Here is a 27,197-nt window from a genome sequence, read left to right as displayed (position 1 = left end):
TTAGCATTGGTAAAGCAAGCGTTAATCTTAACAGTAATTTGTAATCAAATGGTAAAATTTGTTTCATTATTATTTATTGATACTATTTTTTGGGTCATATTTAGTCACACTATTATTACGTATTGTTCAACAAACTCTCAAACGCAAAACGGAAAGCCGGAAACCACGCTTTGCGTAAAGTAACGATTGCTTCGTCAACTGGTTGTACAGAAAATAGTACTACTGTAATTGACAGACCATCCAAACTTAAAAATAACTAGCTAACGCGAACTCCTCTGCTCTATATACCTTTTCTCCTGCGTTGCTGATTCACCCAACCCATTTAGCAGAGCAGTGAAACTCATTTACCCATTAAATTCAACACAAAACAAACAACAATCCCACGGTAGATAAAGGGAGATAACCACCGATTTTTTTTTTTTATACTTGTATATTTGAAGGTTAAAAGTTGAATATATGTGTATATACATATACACTATACAAGCTTCTTATTTATAAGGATGTGCAAAATTCGGGTAAAATCAAAAAAATTCAGTTAACTGACCGAATTTGATTAATTGATTAGTTAACCGAATTAATTAAATCGGAGTCGGTTAATAATTTTTAAAATTTTCGATTAACGGTTAATTCAGTTCGAAACCAATCAATTAACCAAATTTTTTCAGTTAAACCAAAAATAATAATAAATAAAATTATAATATATAAATAACCTACTATTCACTCAAACCTAATACAACATAAACCCAGATACCCAATCTAATATATATTAACCCAAATACCTAACCCTATCATAAAAATTACAAATAATTTAATAAATAAAAATAAAAATCTAAAACTAAAAATAAAAATAAAAACATATAATTTTATACAAAAATTCAGTTAATTTGATTAATTTAGTTAATTTTATACTTATTCTAACCAAAAATAAAAAATATAATTTTCAGTTAATTCGATTAAACAACCAAATTAACCGAAAAAAATTCGGTTCAGTTAATTTTTTTTAAAAAAAATTCGGTTTGGTTAACGATTAAAAATTTTGAAAGATCGATTAATTCGATTAATGTTATTTTGGGTCGGTTAACAGACTCAACACCCCTAATTATTCAACAATAGCTAGCTCCTAAGACCTAAGGCTAAGGATTACAGCCACATCGCATATTATACTATGTTATGTTAAGCTCGGGCTAACGTATTTCGCTCCCTTTTAAATTAACAATTAAAGTCCTTACTGCTAACACCAGTAGAGCATTATAAGTACAACAATAGAAGAAAAAAAAAAAGGAATCTATCACAAACGTGACGCAAACTCAATGTCTGACAAAATGAAAATTAATAGCACCAAAATATATGATCAAATTAATATAAAATTTCAACAATCCATCCCCAGCCTAGATTGAATGAAGCATCCCGTACACTCCTAGCATTAGATATATACACGCATACATGTATGCTCTATCAAAAATATCCAGGGATGTGAGTATCATACTTCTTCATTCAATCATTACGGACCCAAAAAACGCAATTCCAAGCTAAATTAAAGCTGCACTCACAAACTTAGCAACCTTCCACTGCCTTGTAGTGGTAATCGTCAATGGAGGAGTACACCAAACCTTCTCTTTCAAGAAACTCAATAGCATCCCTATCATACAAAGAAGATACAAGGAAAACGAATAAATTCAATCATAAAATGAAATATAACACGCCTATAAGTAAAACTGCTTAAAAAAAAAGGAAATTCATAAAAGATACTTGATCTTCTCTACAGGAGCTTTCAAGTGTTGTGAAAGTTCATTTACATGCACCCCAATTTCTCGATCACTGTAAAACAGTCAAATCAATTTAGAAAAAGAGTTAATATCAAGAATAAAGCTTTAAGCAAAAGCATGTCAATGCATTTGATGGAGGTCTCTTGGATACTTGTAGTACCTTAAAGAAACTAGAATCTAAAAGCGATTTATGATTTTGATACAGATAATACATGCACAGATCTGTGTTGCTTAAACACAGATAACAGGTTTTCAAAATCAAAACATTTTGAAGCCTATTTTTCTCTATAGGGGAAAACTAAATTTGAGCTTCACTTACATGTTTGAAGGTTGCTGCAGATAGTTCAGGACCAATTTATCAAAACCCTTGAATCCATCAGTACTATATTGGACGGAAACCTGGAAAAAAGAAAACATATTTATGTAAAGCCTAAAAAGTAAAGATCTGAAAAAATAGCAAAAAACTCTTATATTTTGCTTCCATACATCATTCACCGAAGCTGGCTGGTATCCATTTGATGCACCTCGAACAGGGGTGCTGAATGATGAATTTGTCATCTGTGGCTGGGCTGGGGCACCACCCTCCAACTACAATTAGCATGAGGAAAACACCCATCAAAAGCTATTCTGATCTCAAGAGGATGAATCACAAGCCTAAGCGTTTAATATGCAACTTTATTGGTTTTAGACATAAATACCTGTACCTTGGAGTTCTGCAGATGGTAATGTATGCACTCAATAAAGTGGCAAGTAATTTCATCAAAATTTGTGACAGGCCTGAGAATATCAAGAAACCCAAAGAAACTATGACGCTAATGCTTTCACACAGATGCACAGAAGTGTATTAAATAGAAGCCAAATAGTCATCACTATTACATATCCAAGATAACATAACAAAGATTATAGGTTAAACAACTAGATGACAAATGGCCAAAATGAAGAATTAATATTAAATAAAAAAATAAAAGTGGCATAGCGAAAGAAGCTCATTGCTGTTCTGATCGAACCATAAGCACACTAAAATGCAACTAAGGTAAACACTGATACATTCTCAGACAGTAGGCTCCTTTGGCATCAATTTCTCATTGCAACGCCAAAGCAGAGTAGCATAAACAACAATTGTTATTCTTGTTGTCTCTGGTGCTTGCTTCATTGGGAATTCAAATAAAGCTAACTTAACAAACACATATATATGAATCCGTAGAAACAATGCCACGTCACATAGATCAGATGGCATTAGAACCGTTAATGTGATCTGATTATGGACATACCAAATATCAAAAAATTGGGAAAACAAGAAAATTTAGACCTTACCTCACAGAAAAGGCATTTAGTTGCTTTTTGCCTTGAAAGCTTTGCAAGTGTCCAATGACACGAACATATGTTCCATCCCCACTGTAAAATGAAAGTAAAGAATATAATAAGATAACAACTTATATAAAAACATCTAATGACATTCCAAAAGACAAAATAGATCATGCTTGATTGAATTACATAAAGGAGAGAAGTAAAGAACTTACTCTATTGCATCCATTTCCCTTGCGTCAGCACTTTCAGTTACCCTGATTGAAACAAATAAGCATTTGAAGGAAATGGTTTAAGATTTCAAATCAAAATTGCTTCTCTAATTTCAATATTGATTTTAGCTGTAGTGGTTAAAAAAAAAAACTAGGCTACTATTACTAATGAAGACAGAAATCACTTAATAACTTATGATATTCACAAATTAATAGGGTTCAAATAGAAACTGGTGCATCACCATCTTATACATTCAATTCGGCCAGTTCCATCATCAAGCTCGAAACGAACATCTGAGGACCTTACGTTTTTGTTAAACAGCATCCCGACCACCTTAACCTGAAACAGCGAAGCCCAAAAAAAATTAAAAAAATTTCTTCAAAACTAAATAACCAATAGTTGAATGTCTTAATTGAAATCTCTTCAATACTAAGCTGCATAGATATGATACTATAGGGCTGTGACTTGAAACGTATGATTCATTCCATGCGAAACAAATAAATAAAACGGAATCAGCCAAAAGATCGAATAAATGGTACATTGTTCACATGAACACCGTCAATTGTGAAATTGGGCTTCTCATCGCCAGATTGAGAAGCTTCACTTATCTGCTTCACCGTAGCTGATAACAATCCCTGTGTGTCCCGGCTCTGCTTATCCTAAACAAAAATTAAGAAATTGAAATTAGACCAACTATAGCAATCACAAAATTTTGAAACAAGGATTTAGTAATTTCACGGGTATAAAGAGGAAAGAAAGATGACCGATCCATACCTGAGATGGAGTTGAATTAACGAACTGAGAAGACTGAGACTGAGAAGGCATAAATCCGCCGCCGGAGAAGGCGGTGGCTGCGTCGAACTGGCTGCTCGAGAACATATTTGGGACTCCAGAAGTAGAGAAGCCTTGAAACTTGAAAACGAAATTATAATTAAAAGTAATAGTACTTTGTAGAATTAAAGATAAAATTACTGCTACAAATATAGATAGAGAGAGAGATTTACCTGTTTTACTTTCCCGCCAAGTAGTTTGGTTTTCCCGCCTGATTCTTGGCCGCGAGAAGTGCAACAAATAGTAAGTGCAATCTCGACAAGTTATTTGTTTTAGGCTTTTTACTATTAGTGTTACTTGTATCCCCTAAAGTTTTTTTAATCAAATCCCCGAAAGTAAAAGGCCGAATCAATAATAATATTTACGTCATTATTATTTTGTGTAATGATTTTGTATGACCTTAATATGATTTTGTGGGTTAAATTAGTCGTATTCGTAAAATATATATTATTAGTTAAATTGATCGGTTTTTACTTTCTTAATATAATTATTTTTTTGATTAGATAGTTAAATATTAATGATTTTATTTTTAAGTATTAAGTTCAATTTCTCTCCGCTCATATTTGTATTTTTTATTTTAATTAATATTTTAATATATCATCTCCCTAAATTAAATGCTTAAATAATAATGATTTCAAGTTTTTTATTTTTAACTAATAGATATATTGTTTTCAATTTTTTATTTTTAATTCATATTTTTAATTAATAAATCTTTTATTCATAAAATCAAATAATTTATTATAAATATTATTATTTTTAGTAAATATAATTTTTATATGTGCAATATTTATTTTTCAATCCATATTATGAGTGTAGTAAATTTTAGTATTATATAATTTTTATGTTTATTTGAAATATTTTACATATAAAAATATTTGAAATATCATACCCACAATATAGATGAAAAAATAATGATATTTGAAATATTTTACATATAAAAATAATTATTTTATTTGAAATAATTATTTTATTTTTAATATTAGAAATCATAATACGCATAATATGTCTGGAGAAAATAAATATTTGACATAAAAATATTATATATAAAGAAAAATATATCAAAAATTAGCTAATATTTATATTAAATATAAAGGAGTTATTAATTTCAAATATTTTTAACATAATGATATATGTAAAATATTTTTATTATATAAATACATATTTATTATTTGATTTTATGAATAAAAGAGTTATTAATTAAAAGATGAATTAAAAATTAAAAAATATTTATTAATTAAAAAAGCTTGAAATAATATGAAATAAAATTACAAATGTGTTTAGAAGATAAATTGAACTTGTGACTTAAAGATAAAATCATTATTATTTAACCATTTACTCAAATGAGTTGATATGTTAAAAAATTCATTAAAAAAATGTTAAAACAACACGAAATAAAAAATATGAATGCCAGTGGGAGAAGATTTAAACCCGAAATTTAATAATAAAATCACTAACATTTAACCATTTAACCAGAAAAATTAATTATATTAAAAAATTCAGAATTTGCAACTTAAAGGTGGACACATTTTCCTATCAACTGTACAAAAAATACACTCAATTGAATGTGCTTTCACTTAAACAATTTATTTTTTAAAATTTTCAAAAAATTGACCTGTTTAACCAATAATTTATATGTGTAAGTACTAATATATTTCCTTGCGATTGACCAAAAGAATGTGATTCAAAGTACCGATTTTCTTAACAAGCTCGAACAAAACAAAAGGAACAACGTTAGTCATCAACAAATTTAGGGAGGGCAAAAATATGGGCTGAGATTAGGGAGAGGGTGGAGAAGGTGAACTGGCATAGGATTCTTTGGTTTCCATTGTACATATCTAAGCATTTTCTTATTACTTGAAAATTCTGAACAAGCTACCTTCTAAAGGGAGATTTCACAATGATAGTTGTTGTTTATTATGTGGTCAAGCTGATGTGTTTTTCAAGGAAAGTTTTTTTTACTCTGTAATGTCTGAAGAATATTGACAAATTGTAATAAAGTCTTATCTTGGTCCATCATGTTTTTGAAAGGGAAGTCTCATATTACTCTTTGTTCTAAAGTTGACTTTGAAATGCAAGTATCTATATGATGTTGAGAGAGGAATTTACGGCTGTTTAAGAGAGTTGAAGCAAACGAGGAAGTGATTGTTAAAAAGATTAAAGATTCTGTACAAATTAGACTTTGGGGAAGCATATTAATATGAGTTGACACTGTAATTCTACAGCTTTGTACAAACTTGGGGATTATACGTCATTAGTATGCAGTGTAGAGATTGTCTCGTTGGTTGTAATGGATTCTTGTTGATCTGTAGCAGATTTCTGCTTCTTCGGTAATAAAACAAATTTATCAAAAAAATATTACTGTAAGTTAAACCGAATTTGACTGGTTGTTATCAGATTGGTGATCGAAATGATCAAATCAATGGTTTATCAGTTTGATTTGTTTAACCGATTCGATTAAAATTCTTAAAATAAAAATTGATTCAATTAGTATTTTAATTGATTAAACCGGTCCATAATAGTTTCCAATCAAATTAATTTAAAATCGTTTTTTGAATTTATACCTCAATCGATCCGATTCAAACATCATTAGTTCTGATCAAATCCAACCTAATAAATTTGATTTTTTTTTTGTTTGAAATTAGAATTTCATGGTATTACAATTTTTCATTTAAGATTTTCAACCTGCCCCATAATAAAAATATTATTTTTAAAATTTCGTATTTATATTTATGTATTTCAATTAAAAACTTTAAACTCAATCAAATTTTGTTATTAATCTTTGCAAATGTTTTTAGAATAAAATCAATCGATCAATCTAATTAGACCATCGATTTTTCGTTCTGACTAATTCTTATGGTTTGATTAAATAAATCACTATTTTTTTTTTTAAATGTTCAGCTGATTCGAATGCCAATAGAATCAAGTTTTTTAGCTCGACTCAATTGATTCATAGGTCAACCAGTTTGATGTTACTCTCCGAATCAATTCCCAATCCAATTGGTCGGTCCGGTTTAGACAACCATGGCCTTTGCATTATGCATAATCATGAATTTAGTTAATGCGCTCTAAACTGATCAAATTTAGTCCCTATATTTTTAAAATTTGAAATTCAAATCCTAATCTAAATAGTAATCATTAAATTCACCGAGTTAAATTCTACCGTTTCCAAAATTTTACATTGTAAACATATTATCACATTTGAAATGTCATATTAGATTGTTATTTTTTATATAATACTCACAAAAGTACACATGTTATTTTAGGTAATGTATTTAATGACTATTGTTTTAAATCATGACTCAAAATTAAAATTCAAAAAGTATAATGAATAAAAAGATCAAAATAGATAATTGAAACTAAATTCACACCTTACACATAGTAAGAGATTTATAACATAATATTAACCTAATAGATTTAATTGCCATCATTTGGTTCTAGGGCCCTTAAGTGAAAAAAATTCTATTTAGGTCATTTGAAAATTTAAAATTTTGAATTAATAAAATTACACTTTACCTCTTAAAATGATAAATATTGATTTAGTCATTTAAAAATATAAAAATAGAGGCTTTTAAAATGGTGAAATTATATTTTTACTATCTTAAAATTACAATTTAATTTCGAACTTCACACAAAAATTTTTCGACTTCGCTCTTGCTTGTTTCATGATTGAAATTTAAAAATTAAAAGTATAGTGATTAAAATTAACTAAATTAAAAATATAAAGTCTAAATTTGAAAATATAAAAATTAATAGCAAAAAATAGATTTAAATTTTTGGTAACTGAGTTTGAATCTAAACAGTAATCCCTCCTTGATTATAATTAATTCTATCACCACTATTATTTTTAAGGAGCAATCTCACCTGCTGAGCTTGAATGGACATCTCTTATGCGCCTGAGAGTCAAAACTCAAAAGATATAGCCACATCCGTTGCCACGCAAGACGTAACGCATGTTACGCATCTGCGTTAAACAAATAGCGTGGACGCATCGCAAGCCAAACAGACATCGTTTATAGCTTTACTATTCTCTCACGTATTATAAATATATTATTTTATTAATTTAAAGAAAATTATTATCTGCAAAATGTTATGTGGTTGTCCATTTTAACTATTTTTTAAAGGAAACTCTTTTATGCTCTCAATTGAGCGGCTCCTCTCCAACGCCAAAGATCCCTCTCCTTCAAGGTTTCATGATGAACTTGATTCACTCCAATTGCATAAACAGATCTCAAATCTCATCTTCACCAGTCTCTATCCATGGCGTCCCACTGCCACGAAGAAACAAGAAGAAACACTCAGCGGTCAGAGTTTCTAATTTTGCCGCCTCATCAACTGAAGTTGTCGCTGATAATGGAAGGCGGAGTTTAACGGCCTCCGTCGACTCCAAGAGCAGGGCGTTAACTTCGGGGATGTCTAGCAGTGCTTTGGAACAACTTGATATTGAACGCGGTGTTTGCATCCCTTTTCGCAAGTACTCCCCTGAGACAGTACGATGATATTATACCTTATTATATACTAGTAATTATATAATATTTTATTCAGTTCGCTATTTTTTTTTCCGGTTAGCCTGATTGGTTTAATGATCATAGGAATTCTGTTAATAGCTGCTTTTAATTTGATTTTTCTTTTTGGCATATAGGTCAGAAATAAGGTACTGGAATCTCGAGGGGCGGTTGCATCACTAATTTTACGTGGTGTGGAGATTGTGTGGAAATTGGGGCTGTATTGGTCTTCTTTGATGTACGATTGTCTGGTCGGGAGGGATAAAGAAGTCGTTCCATTTCGAGCTCGCCAACTCAGGAATCTATTATGTGACCTGGGACCATCTTTTATCAAAGCTGGCCAGGTTTTTCTCTTTCACTCTTCATTTTTCAAACTGTTGTTGTACTCGTAAATGGTTCTTATAATTTCTTCCCGTTTGAACTCACTGGATGCTATATTCTACTTGACCCAATGAAAAGGTTTTAAAGATGAGTTTCCCTAATTTCTTATAAAAAATTGTTGAATGGGGGCTGATGATCAGATAATGTCTTTGACCTGGTGATGGTTATTTTATTTTGTTCTGACAGGTTCTTGCTAACAGACCTGATATTATCAGAGAAGATTATATGAACGAACTGTGCATTCTTCAAGATGATGTTCCTCCTTTCCCCAATCAGGTGAGAATGAACTCTATTATCCCTGTGTGAACAAGTGGCCAAATTTTGTGTTATGCTGGGATCTTTCCCTTTTACTTGATGAGAATCGTATTGACAGGTTGCTTTTAAGATCATTGAGGAAGAATTAGGCCAACCCCTTGAAGCTTTATTTAGCAAAATTTCGTCGCGAACAATAGCAGCTGCAAGCTTGGGTCAGGTTTATCGTGCAACACTTTGTTCTTCAGGTGAAGATGTTGCAATTAAGGTATTAGAGTTATTACCATTGGCTTTTGTCTGTTTTCTCCCATAGTTTTGCAGCTATTGTTCAAGTTTAAGTTGCTATTGGCTTGGTGATGCTATCTGCCTTTTTGAGTTTGATAGGCTAAACTGCTTACTCTGATCTTATTATTGATAATCAAATTAGCTGTGTTTGAGCATGCGTTGCAGTTTGAATTGTACTGCATGAATAGTGTTACAGCTGTAATTTTTCTACATGACAATTGTACTTTTGGCTACATGACCAGATTATGTGCTTAGGTATTGTTGCAGCTTAAGTTCTACTAGCATGCATTGTGTTCTAGCTGTAACTTTTCTAACTTTTGTAATTGTACTTTGGATTTCTTGCTTCCTTTAATTGCTCTGCAGTGAATGGTTAAAAGGTAGATTTTGGTTTGCTTAGCATCTAATTCAGTTTATAACAGTAATTTTAGTTATATTATTTAGCTTCTGCACGTACATGGAAATGTTTCCTACTCTTGCTATTCTTTATGCTTTTAATCATGTCATGAACCCAAGTTTGAAGCTACTAATTACTATTTCGACTTTTTGTATTTAAGGTTCTGATGTTTTTATGATTTGACATCTCCATGCTTCAATACTTTTCTTATAATTGTGTCCTTTTGTTTTAGTTATATTTTCTTTTATTCTCCATTTAGTCTACCTATTAGAATCTGCTAATGAATTATTGCATTTTTGCTGAGAAATCGCGTTGGTTGTGATCTATCTTGCATGGCTATATTTGTATTGCAGGATTCTCTTTTAAGTACAGCTCTATAATGGTGACCTTACAACAAAAACAAGGACAAGTTTTCGTAATACAATTAATGAAATTTCCTGTACTTACAGGTCCAGAGGCCTCAGATAGAACCTATAATCTATCGTGATCTTTTTCTATTCCGAACACTTGCCTCCTTCTTAAATGGAATTAGTATACAAAAACTGGGCTGCAATGCTGAACTAATAGTTGATGAATTCGGTGAAAAACTTTTGGAGGAGCTTGATTATACCTTGGTATGTTCATTTATGCTCTTTTTACAAAGATAAGAATGGAGTTTAGCTTGATTGCGAGTTAGATTGATGTCTTTACAAATTCATCTTAGCCACAAACAAAAACTGCTAAAATAGAGGTGTTGTTTGTATTTGTATCTTATATTCTTCTCTTTCTTTTTGATTCTCTTCTTTATTATTTAGGAAGCCAGGAACATTGAAGACTTCCTTGAGAACTTCAAAGGTGATCCTACTGTCAAAATTCCTCTGGTTTACAAAAATCTTTCTGGGTCACGTGTTTTGGTGATGGAATGGATAGATGGCATTCGATGCACTGACCCACAGGTTTGGATATCTAGATTGTACACAGTATATTGTCATACTCATTTGGAAATGATTTCGTGCTGTATCACTTTGCGTAACATTTTCTCTCAATGCATCTCAGGCTATTAAGAATGCTGGAATTGATGTAAATGGATTTCTAACTGTTGGAGTAAGTGCTGCTCTTCGCCAGTTGCTTGAATTTGGGTTATTTCATGGAGATCCCCACCCTGGAAATATATTTGCCATGCGAGATGGACGTATTGCTTATGTGGACTTTGGGAATGTGGCTGTACTTAGTCAGGTAACATATACCAGAAGTCAATGCTGGACTTAGTAATGATTTATGCTCTATTGGTGTCAGCATGTAATTCCAATGAATTTTGTTGTAGTTCTTATATCAATTCATGGTAGCCAAATGCTTTTTTGTACTATACATGTTTTTACCAGTAGATAATGTTACCAATTCTCATTGTTGAGCATGTGCCATGCTTAGATTTGTTATGCTGCTTCCTTCTTTCAAGAACAGTGTAATCTCCTGCTATATAGTAACTGACAGTTCCCTACTATGTGCGTCAAAGGGCAGTTGATAGAAATAGCACTTTCTTACTATTCTTCACAAAGTTTGGTCCGTCTTACCCTACACATTGTTGTGCCTTTCGTTTTTCAGCAAAATAAGCAGATACTAATTGATGCTGTTGTCCATGCTGTAAATGAGGACTATTCTGAGATGGCCAATGATTTTACCAGGCTTGGTTTCTTGGCTAGTGGAACTGATGTCTCTCCTATTATTCCGGCTTTAGAAGCCATCTGGCAGAATTCTGCTGGAAAAGGGCTTTCTGATTTTAATTTCCGAAGTGTTACTGGTAATTTATATATATATTGTGTCTTTTAGTTGATAATGTGTTTTTTCCTTAGCTTGCTTTTGATTTATGAAGATTGCTATATTTGATATTTTAACTGCAGGGCAATTCAATAAACTGGTTTATAATTATCCCATTCGGATTCCAGAGAGGTTTTCCCTTGTTATTCGTTCTTTGTTGACTCAAGAGGGCATCTGTTTTACACTCAAGCCAGATTTCAAATTTCTTGAGGTGAGGTTGCATTTGTTTTTTTATTTTGCCTGTTGCCCCTCATCGCCCTTTTCACTTTTAGTTATTTAGAAGAGATGGTCTTGAGGTTATCATTTCAGTTAGAACCTCAGTGGAAAGGTTCTTTTGTCTTCGGAATATCTAGCTTATAACCAAGCTAATCAATCATTAGTGTTCACTTCATTGCTACTGAAAATGTAACATATGCTGCATTCGTGTACGGGAAAAGAGGGGAGCAAAGTATCATAGACTGGGATGCTTTTGAAAGTGAGAAAGCCCATAGGAAATGCATGGCCCCTTAGTGCCCTTAAAATAACCTCCTCCTTTAAGCTTATGATGTGCTGCTGCACAAGTTTACTCGTTTGTGAGTATGTGTATGTTTAGGATTCTTATAACTGAATTTCAGCTTCTTATGTGAATATGCACATGTTGCAAGCTTGCTATGTTTCTATTATGCATAAAATGGGATAATTATTTTATTCTAGATTGTGTTGGTACATATTGTGATATACATCCCAAACACTATACTGATTCTAGGTATTTCACTAGGTTGCCTATCCATATGTGGCAAAGCGCTTGCTGACAGATCCTAATCCAGCTCTTCGTGAACGCCTCATACAGGTACTTCTATCTGTTACTTGATTTAGAAGGCCTATCGCACTCTCTCTTCATTGTGCCATTTAAATTGGAGTGGCTGGTACTTATTACCAATTAGATTAAGTGTAACATCTCTATGTTAAATGATATTGTCATGTATTTACTGCTACAACTATGCATAAAAAGGAAATCGGGACTTTTTTTTTGTGTTTCCTTTTTGCATATGACCTCTATTTAATGCTTCTTCAGTGGAGAGTGTGTATATACATATTTCTTTTTGGTAAATCATTAACTGTTGTTATCCAAGTTGTTGAATTGAAAGGCTCCTCTGGTTGTAATCGAGATAAAATCCTTTTCTGTCAGGTTCTTTTTAAAGATGGTGTTTTCCAGTGGAAACGGCTTGAAAATCTTATTGTTCTTGCAAAGGAAAATGTGGCCAAAATGAGTAGTAACCCTGCATTGCAAGTGAAGAACGGGTACGTAACAACTTGCTCATTTTATTGGAGATTCTAGCAAAGAATGAGCAGTTACAAAAAACTTTTACTTTATTTATTTATTTTTCTAGGCCAACTTCAAGAAGCTGGCAAACAGTAAGCAAATTGGACTTGACAGACACCATTAAAGATGGAGCTCGACTTGTCCTCTTTGATGAACGTATTCGTAGACAGCTTCTGCTTGCTCTCACTGAAGACTCTAAGCTCCATGTTGAAGAGGTTAGTATTAATTTCAGTGGTTGTAATTTAATTGTTAGAATACATAATGTATGAGGGTTCTTAATACTATGGTTTGTATATTAGCTGGTGGATGTCTATAAACTGGTTGAAGATGACATAAACATACCAGCGGTGGCTATGGAAGTTGTACAAGGTAAATTTGTTCAAGCTTTTCAAGCTAGGTCAAAATATTTTGATATAAGCTGTTGTTAAATCTTTTACTATTATTATTTTGACACTTTAACTTGCAGATTTTCCAAATGTGGTTCGGGATTTCTTGCTTTCCTGGAGCAACTCGGTTCTGTCTGATAGATGATACAAAATTTTGGTGTAAACATTTATTTTGTATAGATGAGTTCCACATGGTGGGAGCAAAGAGCAGTAGGTTTATTTTGAAACTGCTAAAAGTGTATATGGATGTTGTACGTTGTAGGGGAAAGAGCTGTATATAATATATATATCCATTGTTTTTTTTCCCGGTAGACAAGAACTGGTTACGTAAAAAACTAACATGCACCAGCATATAAACCAGAAATATCCTGTTCAAGAATATTCAAGATCGAACCAGGCGACTGAACCAACACCTGCATTGGCCAACAGCACCTGCAAGTTCAGTCATATGATCTGCAGCATGGTTAGCAGTACGACGACAAACATGACACAGCCTAACAGATTAGTTTTGACGGAGGAGTTGAGATACAAGCCTAAGCTCCACAAGGTTACTATCTGCAGCACAACCACCGGTAATGAACTCAACAAGGACCCTGTTACCGCTCTCCAGCTCAACATGACTATAGCTGCGCTCCCAAGTGAGTTGGAGACCTTCATAGAAAGCTCTCGCCTCTACTGAAAAATTGAGGATGCCCCTACAGTCATTGCAAACCAAAATAGCAGTCCCCAGTGGAACCTCGGCACACACCTCCGACTGAAGAATGTTGACAGCTACCGTAGCACGACCCATCAGTATTAATTTTAAGCCAAGTCTCTAGTCCTTCCAGAGACATCTCACCCAACCCATACTCATCGAAACCACCTCCAGGCTGCTGCTACTAGCACCTTGAAAAACAAACTGATTTCAGCAAGGCCACAACCGCCAACAAGAGAGGGAAAAAAACAATGAGCCACCACCATCAGGCAATGCTATAGCATCCATATTCTGCAAGTTCCCTCGAAGCCATGGGAATGCAAATTAGCCAGAACAATAGAGGACCAGACCCCTTGTGCAAACAAGCAATTACGAACGACATGAATCGAAGTTTCCATGGAAGCCCCACAACATTCGCAGCAGCCAGACGAAGCCATTCCCAGGCGAACCTTTTGCCCATAGAAATGCCCGAACCTGTTGAGGAATATGGCAGTGCCAAACCAAATGCCAATCAACTGGATTTGCTGAGCCCTCCAACCGTGGAAAATGAGCATATTTTTTGGCTACCGAAAACTTGCTGGCACAAAACCAGTGCCAAGCAATGCGATCATCCCCAGCTGCCTTGGACGGCGGCAAAACAGCTGTGATCAAATGCAAAGCCGACACTGGTAAAACCAAAGTTAAAAGCTCCCAATTCCAGTCCCCAGAAGCAGTGACCATATCACAAACTCTAACAAATTCATCCAACATCCCGGAACCAATGAACAGCCTTTTAAGCGGACCAATGTCAGGTACCCAGATGTCGTTCCAGAAGTTAACAATTCGCCCATTGCCAACAATCCAATAAACACGAGAAATTGTTTTTTGGCTTATTTTACAATGGAAAGGTGGAATTTATTAGATGTATCCTGAAGCAGTCGGAAATGCCAAATCAAGTCATATTACAACCCTTGTGAGTTGTGATTGAAATAATACCGTGTAACAGGTGGCTAAATAAAAAGGTATAAAAATATTAAATATGGTTTCAACACAGTACACGATTGCATAGCATTTGCATTTGGGCTAATAATCCTTCGTGTTGATGTTGAAGGTGAAAAACAGTGTTGGGCTGTTGTCAATGGGTTTGGGTTTAATTGTATATAATTGTTATAGAATATTGGTGCTGGCAATTAGTGAATTGGCAAATCCTCAGGTTAAGGTTGAGGTTGAGGTTGAGGACTAGTGCTAAATACATAAAGACAGGCAGATAGAAAAGATTGATATAATATATTGGAATCCCGATCAGTCGGAAGAGAGGTGAAAATGGGGGAAGCAGCAGTGGCAGCGCACAACGTATTCGTATATGGAAGCCTATTATCAGATGATGTGGTTCGTGTCCTGCTGAATCGAGTTCCCCCTTCCTCCGCTGCTCTTCTCAACCACTTGTATGTATCTGCTCCATCCATTCCTCAATTCAATAATCTACAGCTTCCACCTTTTCTTTTGAATTTTACTTTTAATTCACAATTTGTGCAGCCGCAGATTTAGCATTAAAGGACGCGTTTATCCGGCAATTCTCCCAGTCCAAAACCGTGATGTTAGTGGCAGGGTGCTAATAGGAATATCGGATCCTGAATTGTATATTTTGGATGAATTTGAGGATGTTGAGTACCAAAGGACCCGCGTTGAGGTCTCCTTGCTGGTAATCCATTCTATTTTTCATTTAGTTTTAGTATATTACCATAGCCTAGTCTAGTCTGACCCAATTCATCTCCTCTTCTAATTTCTGTGTTGTTCACCTTCCCTTTGGCTTGTCTTGTATTGGGAAATTGATTTCATTCTTCAAGGTGATCGAATCTATGCATAGCCACAAAATAACAAATTCGTCATTATGCATAGCCAACCCAAGCACACCATTCTTCATCCAAATTAGTAATAATAATCTATTATTCCATTATGCAGAAAAGTTCTGACAAGTTACAAGCCCACGCTTATGTGTGGAGCAACACTAGTGATCCCAATTTGTACGGTGATTGGGATTTTGAGGTATTTTTCATTTTTTCTTCTTTGCTACTATGCGGTTGGAGCCTGATTTAGAGGTTTCAAACGATACTACTACTTTCACTTCTGGCTAACAATAACTTAGAAACAAACAACAAAGGGTCCACAATTCTTACTTCTTAATTCCTTCCAATCTGCTGTGTTAATGAACTGGAATTCAGTGAAGTTTTCTGGAAAAATAGGATAAAAGTGACACTCTGGTGTAGCAATCACTTGAAAACAGAAAATTCTTTGAAGTTTTATGCACGTACAGATTATGCAGTGTTTGTGATTGTGTATTTGCATGTGTTAAAAAAGGAATGGAAACAAGTGCACAAGGAAAGCTTCATCAAGATGACAATGGGATTTATGGAAGAACTAGAGCTGCCTGAATCAAAGCCAATAGGGGCCACTTACGAATCCTTCTATCAGCAAGATGATGCTGAAAAGTGAGGAATCAATTATGCTCATTTTTTTTTTCAAAATCTATGTAAATAATTAGGAGTTCGATAGTCGTTGGTTATTTTCTTGTTTTGCTATTTGGCTTGCTTGAATAAATTGCAACGTACATTGCAGACAAATTTTACTGTAATTCTATGACGATTCACGGATGATGAGTAATAAAGAAGCTCATAATCTTGTTCATTTCTTTGTATTCTCACACTCAAAAACATGTCCGATTAAAAACAAAAATATAATAAATAATAAAATATATAATATATATAATGTGGAACTAATTAATAATAACACATAAAATAAATATGATATTAAAATAATAAAAAAATAAATTACGAGTAAAATGAAATTTAAACAAATAAATGTATTAATTTATGAGTATTAAATGCACTACAATTATTTACTCCGGTGTTGTCGTCAATACTTAGTTTATTTAGTTGGTATCGAGTTAACTTTAGTTTATTTAGTTGGTATCGAGTTAACTTGTGATATTAACTCAATCAATAACTTTATCAATATATACAACTGATAAAAATAATAAAGTATGCATAATGAGAATAAAATGTATAAATTATGTTTTTATTAATGCAAATGTTATGGGTTCAAATTCCACCATAATTTTTATTAATTTTTCAGAAAATTAAAAAGACTAAAGTACTATTAAATTATATAGCTTACTTTAAATATATAAGAACATTTTCTTAATTCTCTAATAGAGTTGATATCCGATTAATTCGTGACATAAACTGATTTAAAAGTTCAAATAATAGTATAATATATATATAGTTTATTCACAAGTATAATATAAGTGCAAATATAAGTCTAACTAACTAAAATATGGAATAAACTAATACGAAACATATATCATAAAGAATAAAAGAATTCAATAAAATTCATCGAAGATTCACACATTACATTTGTGTATGCTGAAATTTGAATATCTGTATTTAAAGATCTTGAGCCTCCACTTTAATCGATAAACCAAAGTTTCATGGGCAATCTCAGAGTCATTGGATTTATTGGGTTGTGACTTGAGATTGTAAGTGTTGGAAATTTCATACATGTTTTGACCTCCAACATATTATTATTTTATATTTAACAACTAAACTATTATTTTCATTTTATTTTTATATTTAATAAAATTTGAACAACATTTAAATAATTTTAAAAATTTGGATTACATTTTTTTACATTTTTAATTCTGTTTAATATATTTTTAACGGTATTTATTATTTATAAAATGTTGTATAATTTTTATAAAAAAGTGATCATGTTTTAACATTATTTAAAAATATTAAATTGTGTATAAATTGTTAGTTTTTAAATTTTATTTTTGAATTTTATAATTTAAAAGTAATAACAATTAACATTTTATTACCTTTCATGTAATTGAATGATATATATTCAATTTATATATATTTAAGGTAAAATATAAGAAAATAAATAATTTAAATTAATGATTTGATTGTGTAAATTTTGATAGGAAATTAAAATATAAAAATAATTGAATTAAAAATATGAAAAAATAGAATTTTTAATTAAAATTTTCATTGTAAGTAAATATAATTTATTATATAAAGATTTTGAAGGAATCATGAATATTTTATAGAGTATATGCACATTTAATCTAATTAACATTTCTTATTATATAAATAAGAATATGCTATAATTTATTTATAACTGAAGCATTTAACATTAAATGAAAACTATTTTTTTTTTTGTAATACATAAGTTATATTGTAAACATAATTAAAATATTTTCAAAATTATTAAGAATATAATGGATTGAAAATACATTTATAACAATTTATTGCTGTACACAACCAATAACACTTAATACCATAAAATATTTTAATATAAATTAAAGAAGAGAAAATGTATTTAACATTCAAATAATATATAATATCATTAAAAAATAATTATAATAAACAAATAACAGGAACCAATGCTTTTAGATTTAAATATATTTTGTTAGACAAACTATACAATTTAAATATTCAAAATGATAATTAATTAATACATATTTAGTATGACTTATAGATTGATATCAAAAGCTATATAGCTTGAATGAGATATTGGCTTACGATTAGTATCCATAATTTATTCTCACTTATAAATAAAAAATAATAGTTAAAACGTATTCGAACCCACACTTTTTACATAAGTAACAAATATTATGTCAATCAAGTTTAGACTCAATCCACAATAATTAATAAATTTATAATTGAAAGTTATTTTTAAAGATATGCAACAACTAATTTTCATCATAAAATATCATTTTATAATTTTATATTAAATAAATATAATTATTTACATAATATTATATATCAATCATTTATATAAATCGAATCAAACAAAACTTCTACTAACTATTCAAATCACCCCAAGAGAGAAGAAAAAATCGATCCATTTTGAAGGCCCTGTCTAAGTAATTGTTGTAGTTTCAATTTTCCCTGAAATATCCTAAAAGCTTTCAATTTAGCCCCAAAATAACAAATACTTGTAAAAAAAAGAAAAAGAAATCGAAAACAAGCATCTTTGCAGTTGCTGGCGGGCAATCATAGCTTTGAGAAGAGAAGAGAACAAACAGAGCATTTCCCTCCCCACCGCTTTCGTTAGCTTCAATCAGGTAGCTTGCTTTGCTTCCTCCTCCATTTTATTTTTCTTTAATATAAATAATTGAAACTAAATTAAATGTTTTCTTTAGGATAATTGAAAGTGGCTCTCCAATTTCAATTTCTTATTTTTACTAAATAGTAAATACTCAGCATAATGTTTGGGGTGGTCAAATTCCATGAAATTTATAACCCATTGTGATTCTTCCTAATCAAAATCAATGCAGAGGCAAATTTCAAAAAGAAAAAGAAATCCCAATTTTTTTTGCCTACCTACTTTTTGTTTCGTTGCTGACAAAAATTGCACTAACTAAACTATGACATGGGAAAAACTGTTGAGCTTTTTTATGTTTAATTTTCACTTTAAAACATTTTAATCTCACTCCTAAACTAAGTTAGATATTCGATTCTCTGCTTAGCGGAGTTGGGTTTTAATTTTGGTTGCTCGGTGAACTAGATTGGATTTTGGGTTGTTGTGCAGTGCGGCTTCAGCCTTTTCATTGATGTGCGAGGGACAATCAAATACGTTGAAGAATTAAATTCATTCTAATATGGCTTTTTCCAGTTATCAATTTTTTTTATTTTTAGGTTCCAGGAAGGTTGCCCCTCTATCTTCTAAGTATTGCTCTTAGTGTCAATTAGAGGTTGATTTCATTTCCCCATGCATTCCTCCTATTATTTTGCATACGTGACTCTTTTCTTAGCTTATTAGACTTTAAGTTCTCTTCGTGAACTTGTTCCATATTTGATTGAAACAGCTGTTTGCTTCTTGGGTGCTAGAACAATGCCTCGAAAAGTTAATTATGGAATTGATTATGATGATGGTTATGATGATGATTATGATGACTACGACTATGGATATGATGTAGAAGAAAATAGTGAGTGAACTTTTTTCCCTCTTTTTTCTTTTTCCTTATTACATCTTAGCTTTATGATGAAATACCATTTAGGTGACCTTGCTAATTTTGTTAGTTAGCTCTATGTTTCAATAAGATGTGGATAATTTGATACTGAGAAAAATGGTTAACGGAAATTATACATTTTTCTTTCTGCTTCCAGACTTAATGCTATGTGTTTCTTAAAACAGTGAAAGAACCTTCTCTACAAGACACCATCAAACGTGGTGTGTGGCGTTGCTCCGTTTGTACTTACGATAATGATGATACCATGTCATCATGTGATATTTGTGGCATTCTTCGCAGTCCGTCAGTCAGAAACGGCACCTATGATGAGAAGAGAACAGGTGTGCACCACAATTGCAATTGACCTATTGATGTTGCTATTTGTATCAAGTGTAGGAGGATGAGCTACTCTTTGTTCTTATTCAATGTGATAGCATAATTCTTTTTTTTTTTTCTCTTCCATTCACTCCTGTCTCCACTCTCCTGTTACCTCTTGTCACTTCCTAGTTAAACCTGGATGCACAGGTTTTCAGTTTCTTTAGAAAGTTATTTAACAGATAACTTGTGAATGTTTGGATGTCCAGTACATATTCTTCTTTGTTTCCTAGGCTCCTTTTTACATTGGTGGGACCTTTTATAGATTAGATCCCTTTCATGCAGTTCATGGCATATGCAAAGTTTCTGGAGTATCTATTATGGCCAAGTCTCTTTTCGCATCAAGGCCGCATCAGATGTCCAAAAAAGAAGTAGATTCTCAACAACAGAATGATGATTTTGTGGTGAAAGAGAGCAATAACTTCCACATGCTTGGGAATAACCAAGGACAATTTCTTGAATTTCATAAGGCTTATAGTTCTCCTACCCATTCTCGTGTTAATATAGGTCTGGACATATTAAAGCTGGAAATGGATAAATATCAAAGGTGTTACTTAAATTTGAAAATATGCTGTTCCAAACAGTAGAAACATTTAGTTTAATTTAAAATTCCTTATAATTATTTCTTCTGCTGGTAGCTTCCTTTGGGAGTCATTTTAATGCTTCACTTCTGAAATATAGTGCTTGATGCATCTTGCAATTGTATATTCTAACCATACATGCTTTAATGATACAGCCCCTTTTAAGTTTGATGTTCCATCTCCAGATGACTTGGTCTCCAATGGTCTGCATTCATCTGAACAGCATGCAAAAGGTATCACGTGGCTATTGCAATTGGTTATGTTGAAATCATTCCCTAATTGTTTCTGTACTTGGCACTAAAGGAACTAAAGGACAGTGGTTTTTCAATTAGTACAATTCATGTGTCTTTGCATTATTCTGAACCATTTAACTATTCTGATTTCAAATTAGAATGAATTCTTTTAAGTTGCAGCAGGCCACTTAATACCTGTGTACTTCTGTCAATACCTGTTGTTGCTGCAATGAATCAGGACCACACTTGAATTATATCTCTCTGCATCTTGATATGCATTAATGCAAGTCTGTATTCTAAATAGATGCTGATTTTCTGTTATGCATATAGTTTTAGCATTCTAAGAGTGTGGTTGTACATTAAAGTTCAAAATCTCTGAAATGGACCTAGACAGTGACCGCATTTTGTGGAAAGCTTTTTCCTTTTTACCAAGTTAAAGTTTTGTCTTATCTTCTTTCTGTGCTGCCATTCATTTGCAGCCAAGATTTTTGACTTTAAATCTTCCAGAGCTCCCTCTAGTAGGCTTGGGAAGAATGAGGCAGTCAAAGAACTATCAAGTGCTAAAAGGTCAGATAGCTCACATGACTCAACAGGAAAAGACAAGCACAATGGAATTGTCTTCTCAAAGAATCTAGAAATCAACACATCATCAGGTTTCAAAGCTTCAGATAAATCTTCTGCTTCAATGGCAAAAGGCAGAGTTGAAGATTCAGATGGAAGAAGTGTTTCTATTAATATGTGTTCTAGTGGTCAAAGCTCATCATCACTGATGCCAAAAGAAAGAACTGATATGGTGGAAGACGGAAGCTCTTTAACGCATGGAGGTGAGGGACATAATCTCACTAGTAATCTGAAAAACATGACTTTGGCTGCTAAATCTGGGAACTCAAAAGATATAAAAGCAAATTCACGTGCACAGTATAAGCCTGAAAAGTGGATGCTCCCTGAAAAAGCAGAAGATTCACTGACTCAACTAAATCTTGCAATTGTAAGTTACATTTTGAGTTTGGGCCTAAAAATCTTAAAGTTTTGGTGTTATTATTTGTTATTTTAACATGTTAATGATATAACTCTTCATATCTTAGGTTGGGCATGTTGATTCTGGAAAATCAACACTCTCTGGTAGACTGCTTCACCTTTTGGGACGAATATCCCAAAAAGAAATGCACAAATATGAAAAGGAGTCCAAATTGCAGGTAATTTCTTGACTATTTGAGTCTGGATGTGAATTCAAGTCCCTAATCTGATTATATATGTGTTTATTTTCAATTAGGGAAAAGGATCCTTTGCTTATGCTTGGGCATTGGATGAGAGTGCGGAAGAAAGGGAAAGGGGAGTCACCATGACTGTGGCTGTAACTTATTTGGATTCAAAAAGATATCATGTTGTTGTCCTTGACTCCCCAGGGCACAAAGATTTTGTTCCAAATATGATAACTGGGGCAACACAAGCTGATGCTGCAATTCTTGTTATAGATGCCTCTATTGGTTCATTTGAAGCTGGTATGGATGGCACAAAGGGACAGACAAGGGAACATGCACAACTCATCAGAAGTTTTGGTGTCGATCAAATTATAGTTGCAGTTAACAAGATGGATGCTGTAGAGTACTCTAAGGATCGATTTGATTTGATAAAATCACAGCTTGGGACATTTCTCCGCTCTTGTGACTTTAAGGATTCCTCAGTCACATGGATTCCGCTAAGTGCTGTTGAGAATCAGAATTTAGTAGTTGCACCTTCTGATGTTCGTCTATCCTGGTGAGTTTCTTCTTGCATGTATTTGAGATTGCTTTTGGAGTTCACATATTGTGCAGTCTCTGTTGAGCACAAAAAAGAGCAAAAATAGTCTTTAACAGATCTTCAATTGTGGCTTTTCATGGTATAGGTGAAACTAAACCTAGGCTTGGTTAAGGTGCTAAGCTTCTGCCAAATTCTGATATATAAATGCCCCACCCTGCTTTCATTAGATGTATATGTCCTGAGAAATATGATTATCATCTCCAAGTTGTAGTTGAATTTGTTGTTTCCTGTCCATGCATTGCCAATTTGTGATAGCATTCTGTTATCCTGATTGCACAATGTAGGAGAGATGGTCTGCCCCTAGTGCTATGAAGAGTGTAGCAGCTTGTTAAGTTCCTACTGCTCTAAAAGTATGGTCCATCTTTTTATTATCTGTTGTATCTCTCATTGAATGGAACTTCTTGTTCACTGATAAGCGCGCTCATTTAGGTTCAAACTGGCATGCCATTGAACTACAAGATTTAACATGTTGATGGTCATTACATAAGATAAGATATATATTTATGTTACAGTGTTCTATAGTAATAATGTAATTAAAATTTATATCGCTGATGGTGATACTGCATGGTGAAAAAATGTGTCAGAATTCCCATTGATGTGCAAATATTTTAGAAGTAACTTGGTAATTTTTATGCAGGTATCATGGACCTTATCTATTAGATGCAATTGATTCCTTCCAGCCTTCTAGTAGAGATTTTTCAAAGCCCCTACTTATGCCTATATGTGATGTTATAAAATCTTCACAAGGGCAGGTGTCTGCCTGTGGCAAGTTAGAGGCTGGAGCTGTTCGAAGTGGATCAAAGGTATGCCATTTTGTGATGATACAGGTTATTGTTTTGTGGGGATAATATGTTACCTCCCAATAAAAGAGTTGCTCGAGTTGTTTGAACCCATTTTCCTATCTTGGTGTGCTTTATTGATTAAGATTGCCTGTCCAATAGTTCCTTTTCGGTGCCCAATGATATGAATTTCTGGTTCTGATAGAATAGCACGTATACCATCCGTAACCATAATTCTTTGAGTATGATTGTAGGTTTTAGTCATGCCATCTGTAGATATAGCAATCGTGCGTTCCTTAGAGCGTGATTCCCAAACTTGTTCAATTGCAAGAGCCGGAGATAATGTAGCTATCAACCTGCACGGGATAGATGGAAATCATGTGATAGCTGGCGGTGTGTTATGTCATCCTGATTTTCCAGTTGCATTTGCAAAACATTTGGAGTTGAAGGTGCTTGTTCTGGATGGTGCAACACCAATTTTAATGGGTTCTCAGGCAAGCTTACCACTGTACATTTTGTCATCTGGTTTTTTTGTCTGAAATGTTATGGTTTAACTAAACAATCTGAAATCTAAATGGAATAATCAGTTGGAGTTTTATGCGCACCATGCAAAAGAAGCTGCAAGAGTTGCAAGGATATCATCGTTGCTTGATTCAAAGACTGGGAAAGTCACAAAGAAAGCACCTCGTTGTATTGTTGCTAAGCAGAGTGCAGTTATTGAGGTAAGTTGGGAGATCCATGTTATTGCTACTTGCTGGTTTATTTGAGTCATTTTTCCTGATAATTACAAAGCAAAATGGGTTTGACATGGTTCTACTTTCAGTTGGTTTTGCAGGAACCAGTTTGCATTGAAATGTTCTCGAAATGTAAAGCCCTCGGAAGGGTGTTTCTTAGAACATTAGGAAGAACAGTTGCTGTGGGGGTCGTGACACGAATAGTTGAGGAGCTGGTATAGTTTGAAGCTAAGACTGAAGACGGTTGTGTACTAATTCAAGGCTGACAGTGATTATAAAATGAGAAAAAGGCAATTCATTTTGTGCACTGATGTGCAGGCTTATGCATCTAACATCCATTTTCCATTTAAATATCGAAATGTTTGGTCTCCTAGCAGGCAAAGCAAACATCACAAGAACATTCACCAATATGAACAAATTACATAATATCACTTTTCAGCAAATCAACCAATTCTATTCGTTGTATTGTATTGCGAGTCCTCCATCTACTTCCATTTTCATTTCAAACAGCCGACATAACATTTTAGATTTTACTGGGGACAGTACAATCAAAATTAAAAAAGTGCTATGTTCTCAACATTTACAATATAATAATGCTGAGAAGGATAACCCATGTGCTGACTAATACGGAACATTCTTGGGCAAGTTCCGAATGACATTATTCTTCATGCCAACTTTTGTACGCATTGCCTCCACACCCCCTCTATTCATTGCTTTCATCACTTTCATTCTGACTATTTGCTCTCTTGACTGCACGGTTGCTATGCCCATACTCCTGTACCTGAAAACCAAAGCAGAATTCTCCCGTTACTATATGTTATTATTGAAACGCAAAGAACTTCAGTTGGGTTGCAGTTGCAATTTCTATTCTTAGCGAGAGTGAAAACAGACCTTGAGGACAAGGCAGCTGTAATGGCCCTGTTATTTGCAGGTGTTGGACGAGGCTTCTGCCGATAGTAGCGCATGTATTCTCGGGAACCAAGTGTTTTACTCAATATTCCATCATCACTTCTTTTGGTTATAACAAGCTCTGAACCACCGACAAGTTCTAGTGAGTTGCCTGTATCACCAGCTGCAACCAACTGCTTCCCACTCTCATCCACGTAGCTGTTTCAAACGAAATAAAATAGTAAGCAATGGCAACTTAATATATATGTATAAAATGATAAAATGAGATGCATACCTGCTGCTATAATCATAGAATTCTTCCAACTCTGCTTCCTCTTCTTCATCACCATCACCATAATGCACCTTGCAATGACCTTTGGCTGCCATATGTTTCCTAACAGCTTCCAAGCTAGCGAAAGGATGGCACCTTTCGTTACAATATAGACACATGAAATCCCTCTTAACCTGAGACACAACAATGAACAGACCAAAATTTTGATAATATAATACATTCAGTCAAAACAAAAACAAAAACAAATATACAATTTGGGTACCTTAAGGCCAAGGTAGGTGAGCAAGCCTTCTGGGTCCTTCAAATACTCAACATCAGGTATGAAGAAACCATGTAACTTATGCATGTGAACCATGCAACTTTCAATGGTATCATGCTCAAGGTCGCACATAAAACAACAGCATGAATCCAGCTCCTCCTCCTCTTCTTCTTCTTCTTCCATTTCATCACCAGCTCCATCCTCAGTAACATTCAAATGGGTTAAAGAATTTGCAGCCTGACCAACCAACTCTTCTTCTGGATCAACTTCCTCCCACTCATCTTGGCTTTCATCATCATTTCTATCCCTGGGTTGGGGAGGTTTGCTCACGGTGCGACGAGGAAGTGGCTTGATAATTGCCTTTACCTCTTGAGGGTGATTGGTCCCTTGAGAAGCCTGCATGATATGGGCTCGTGACTTGAGATGCTGAGAATAAGCCTTGGAACTTCGATAGCCCTTGCCACAAACACCACAACTGTAAAGCATGGGGGTCTCATTCTGCTTCTCTTTCTCTTGAGCAAGTGCCGATTGTCTTGCCAGAAACAGAGCTTCCATCACTCCCGGAACTCCAGCTACCTGATTTAATTCATTTTACCACAACATAAAATCACATAAATTATTATTCGTGGAGAGAGGTTTTCAAGCATTAACATAGTCACTTACTACTATCTTCTAACATAAGACCATGTATATGGTTAAGATGAAGGGAATATTTGTTCAATTATGCATAAAACAAATAACAAAAAGAGGGAACTTCACAACATGACAGGTTTTCATAGATACCATATCAAATTAAAAAAAAAAAAAAAGACCTTGCGCTTGAGATTGTAGCGATGCCAATCAGACTTGTAATGAAGCTTCTGGTCTGCATCGTCCAGAAATTCTTTGTTACATGCGTTACAGGTTAGACCCGGCATTTCCTAATTTTATTTTGATCAATAGCAACTATCTAAAAAACTGGAGTTTAGGGTTTGTGAAATAGAGGGCTGGTATTAGGGTTGCCAAATATATATATATATTACCACGTAGGAAGCCTTCTCTCAAAGTCGGTGACGGTCACGGTAAGGTTGAGGCGGCTCAGCTAACGACGAATGCGCTGAGATGAGATGAGAGAAATAAAAATACTGCGACTATGAGTCAAAACCTTATGGGCTGGGC

The 27,197-nt window shown here is 33.5% G+C and overlaps 5 protein-coding genes across 19 annotated transcripts; 3 read left to right on the top strand and 2 right to left on the bottom strand.

Annotated features, from left to right (window-relative positions):
- Nucleotides 1-1,315: 1,315 nt before the first annotated feature.
- On the bottom strand, nt 1,316-4,428 carry LOC108472498 (replication protein A 32 kDa subunit A-like). Of its 4 annotated transcripts, none has more exons than XM_017774036.2 (11): nt 4,289-4,428; nt 4,059-4,196; nt 3,824-3,943; nt 3,526-3,623; nt 3,287-3,328; nt 3,081-3,161; nt 2,465-2,543; nt 2,253-2,354; nt 2,086-2,165; nt 1,750-1,818; nt 1,316-1,639 (listed from the first exon to the last, which is right to left on the bottom strand). In XM_017774036.2, the coding sequence occupies exons 2-11, from the start codon at nt 4,161-4,163 to the stop codon at nt 1,555-1,557; spliced, it is 861 nt and encodes a 286-aa protein (XP_017629525.1). In that variant the 5' UTR covers nt 4,164-4,196; nt 4,289-4,428; the 3' UTR covers nt 1,316-1,554. The 4 variants fall into 4 exon arrangements, with proteins under 4 accessions (XP_017629525.1, XP_052883714.1, XP_052883713.1 ...); XM_053027754.1 differs by having other exon boundaries at nt 2,471-2,543; XM_053027753.1 differs by having other exon boundaries at nt 4,059-4,189; nt 4,289-4,425.
- Nucleotides 4,429-8,167: 3,739 nt separating this feature from the next.
- LOC108470825 (protein ACTIVITY OF BC1 COMPLEX KINASE 1, chloroplastic) lies at nt 8,168-13,731 on the top strand. Of its 2 annotated transcripts, none has more exons than XM_017772307.2 (14): nt 8,168-8,602; nt 8,755-8,961; nt 9,185-9,274; nt 9,372-9,518; nt 10,379-10,543; nt 10,724-10,864; nt 10,965-11,144; nt 11,511-11,706; nt 11,807-11,934; nt 12,481-12,552; nt 12,892-13,004; nt 13,094-13,241; nt 13,326-13,395; nt 13,493-13,731. In XM_017772307.2, the coding sequence occupies exons 1-14, from the start codon at nt 8,306-8,308 to the stop codon at nt 13,555-13,557; spliced, it is 2,019 nt and encodes a 672-aa protein (XP_017627796.1). In that variant the 5' UTR covers nt 8,168-8,305; the 3' UTR covers nt 13,558-13,731. The 2 variants fall into 2 exon arrangements, with proteins under 2 accessions (XP_017627796.1, XP_017627797.1); XM_017772308.2 differs by having other exon boundaries at nt 8,491-8,586.
- Nucleotides 13,732-15,086: 1,355 nt separating this feature from the next.
- LOC108472625 (AIG2-like protein D) lies at nt 15,087-16,770 on the top strand. Of its 2 annotated transcripts, XM_017774172.2 has the most exons (4): nt 15,087-15,530; nt 15,622-15,787; nt 16,048-16,131; nt 16,444-16,770. In XM_017774172.2, the coding sequence occupies exons 1-4, from the start codon at nt 15,409-15,411 to the stop codon at nt 16,576-16,578; spliced, it is 507 nt and encodes a 168-aa protein (XP_017629661.1). In that variant the 5' UTR covers nt 15,087-15,408; the 3' UTR covers nt 16,579-16,770. The 2 variants fall into 2 exon arrangements, with proteins under 2 accessions (XP_017629661.1, XP_017629662.1); XM_017774173.2 differs by lacking the exon at nt 16,048-16,131.
- A 2,163-nt stretch (nt 16,771-18,933) lies between these two features.
- On the top strand, nt 18,934-25,328 carry LOC108473580 (uncharacterized). 8 transcript variants are annotated; one of them, XM_053028530.1, is made up of 13 exons: nt 18,934-19,210; nt 19,785-19,840; nt 19,977-20,074; nt 20,284-20,439; nt 20,759-20,980; nt 21,210-21,287; nt 21,767-22,275; nt 22,373-22,483; nt 22,561-23,045; nt 23,725-23,890; nt 24,121-24,360; nt 24,454-24,588; nt 24,690-25,328. In XM_053028530.1, the coding sequence occupies exons 3-13, from the start codon at nt 19,981-19,983 to the stop codon at nt 24,819-24,821; spliced, it is 2,328 nt and encodes a 775-aa protein (XP_052884490.1). In that variant the 5' UTR covers nt 18,934-19,210; nt 19,785-19,840; nt 19,977-19,980; the 3' UTR covers nt 24,822-25,328. The 8 variants fall into 8 exon arrangements, with proteins under 8 accessions (XP_052884490.1, XP_017630729.1, XP_017630728.1 ...); XM_017775240.2 differs by having other exon boundaries at nt 19,955-20,074; XM_017775239.2 differs by having other exon boundaries at nt 19,678-19,840; nt 19,955-20,074.
- LOC108473581 (cytoplasmic 60S subunit biogenesis factor REI1 homolog 1) lies at nt 25,033-27,197 on the bottom strand. Of its 3 annotated transcripts, XM_053028532.1 has the most exons (6): nt 27,062-27,154; nt 26,852-26,904; nt 26,043-26,615; nt 25,784-25,953; nt 25,492-25,707; nt 25,033-25,381 (listed from the first exon to the last, which is right to left on the bottom strand). In XM_053028532.1, the coding sequence occupies exons 3-6, from the start codon at nt 26,592-26,594 to the stop codon at nt 25,222-25,224; spliced, it is 1,098 nt and encodes a 365-aa protein (XP_052884492.1). In that variant the 5' UTR covers nt 26,595-26,615; nt 26,852-26,904; nt 27,062-27,154; the 3' UTR covers nt 25,033-25,221. The 3 variants fall into 3 exon arrangements, with proteins under 3 accessions (XP_052884492.1, XP_052884493.1, XP_017630734.1); XM_053028533.1 differs by lacking the exon at nt 26,852-26,904 and having other exon boundaries at nt 27,062-27,197; XM_017775245.2 differs by having other exon boundaries at nt 26,852-27,164.

The sequence above is a fragment of the Gossypium arboreum genome, chromosome 5, assembly GCF_025698485.1.
Source record: "Gossypium arboreum isolate Shixiya-1 chromosome 5, ASM2569848v2, whole genome shotgun sequence".
Classification (NCBI taxonomy): Eukaryota; Viridiplantae; Streptophyta; class Magnoliopsida; order Malvales; family Malvaceae; genus Gossypium; species Gossypium arboreum.
This window is presented reverse-complemented; position numbering and strand designations above follow the sequence as displayed.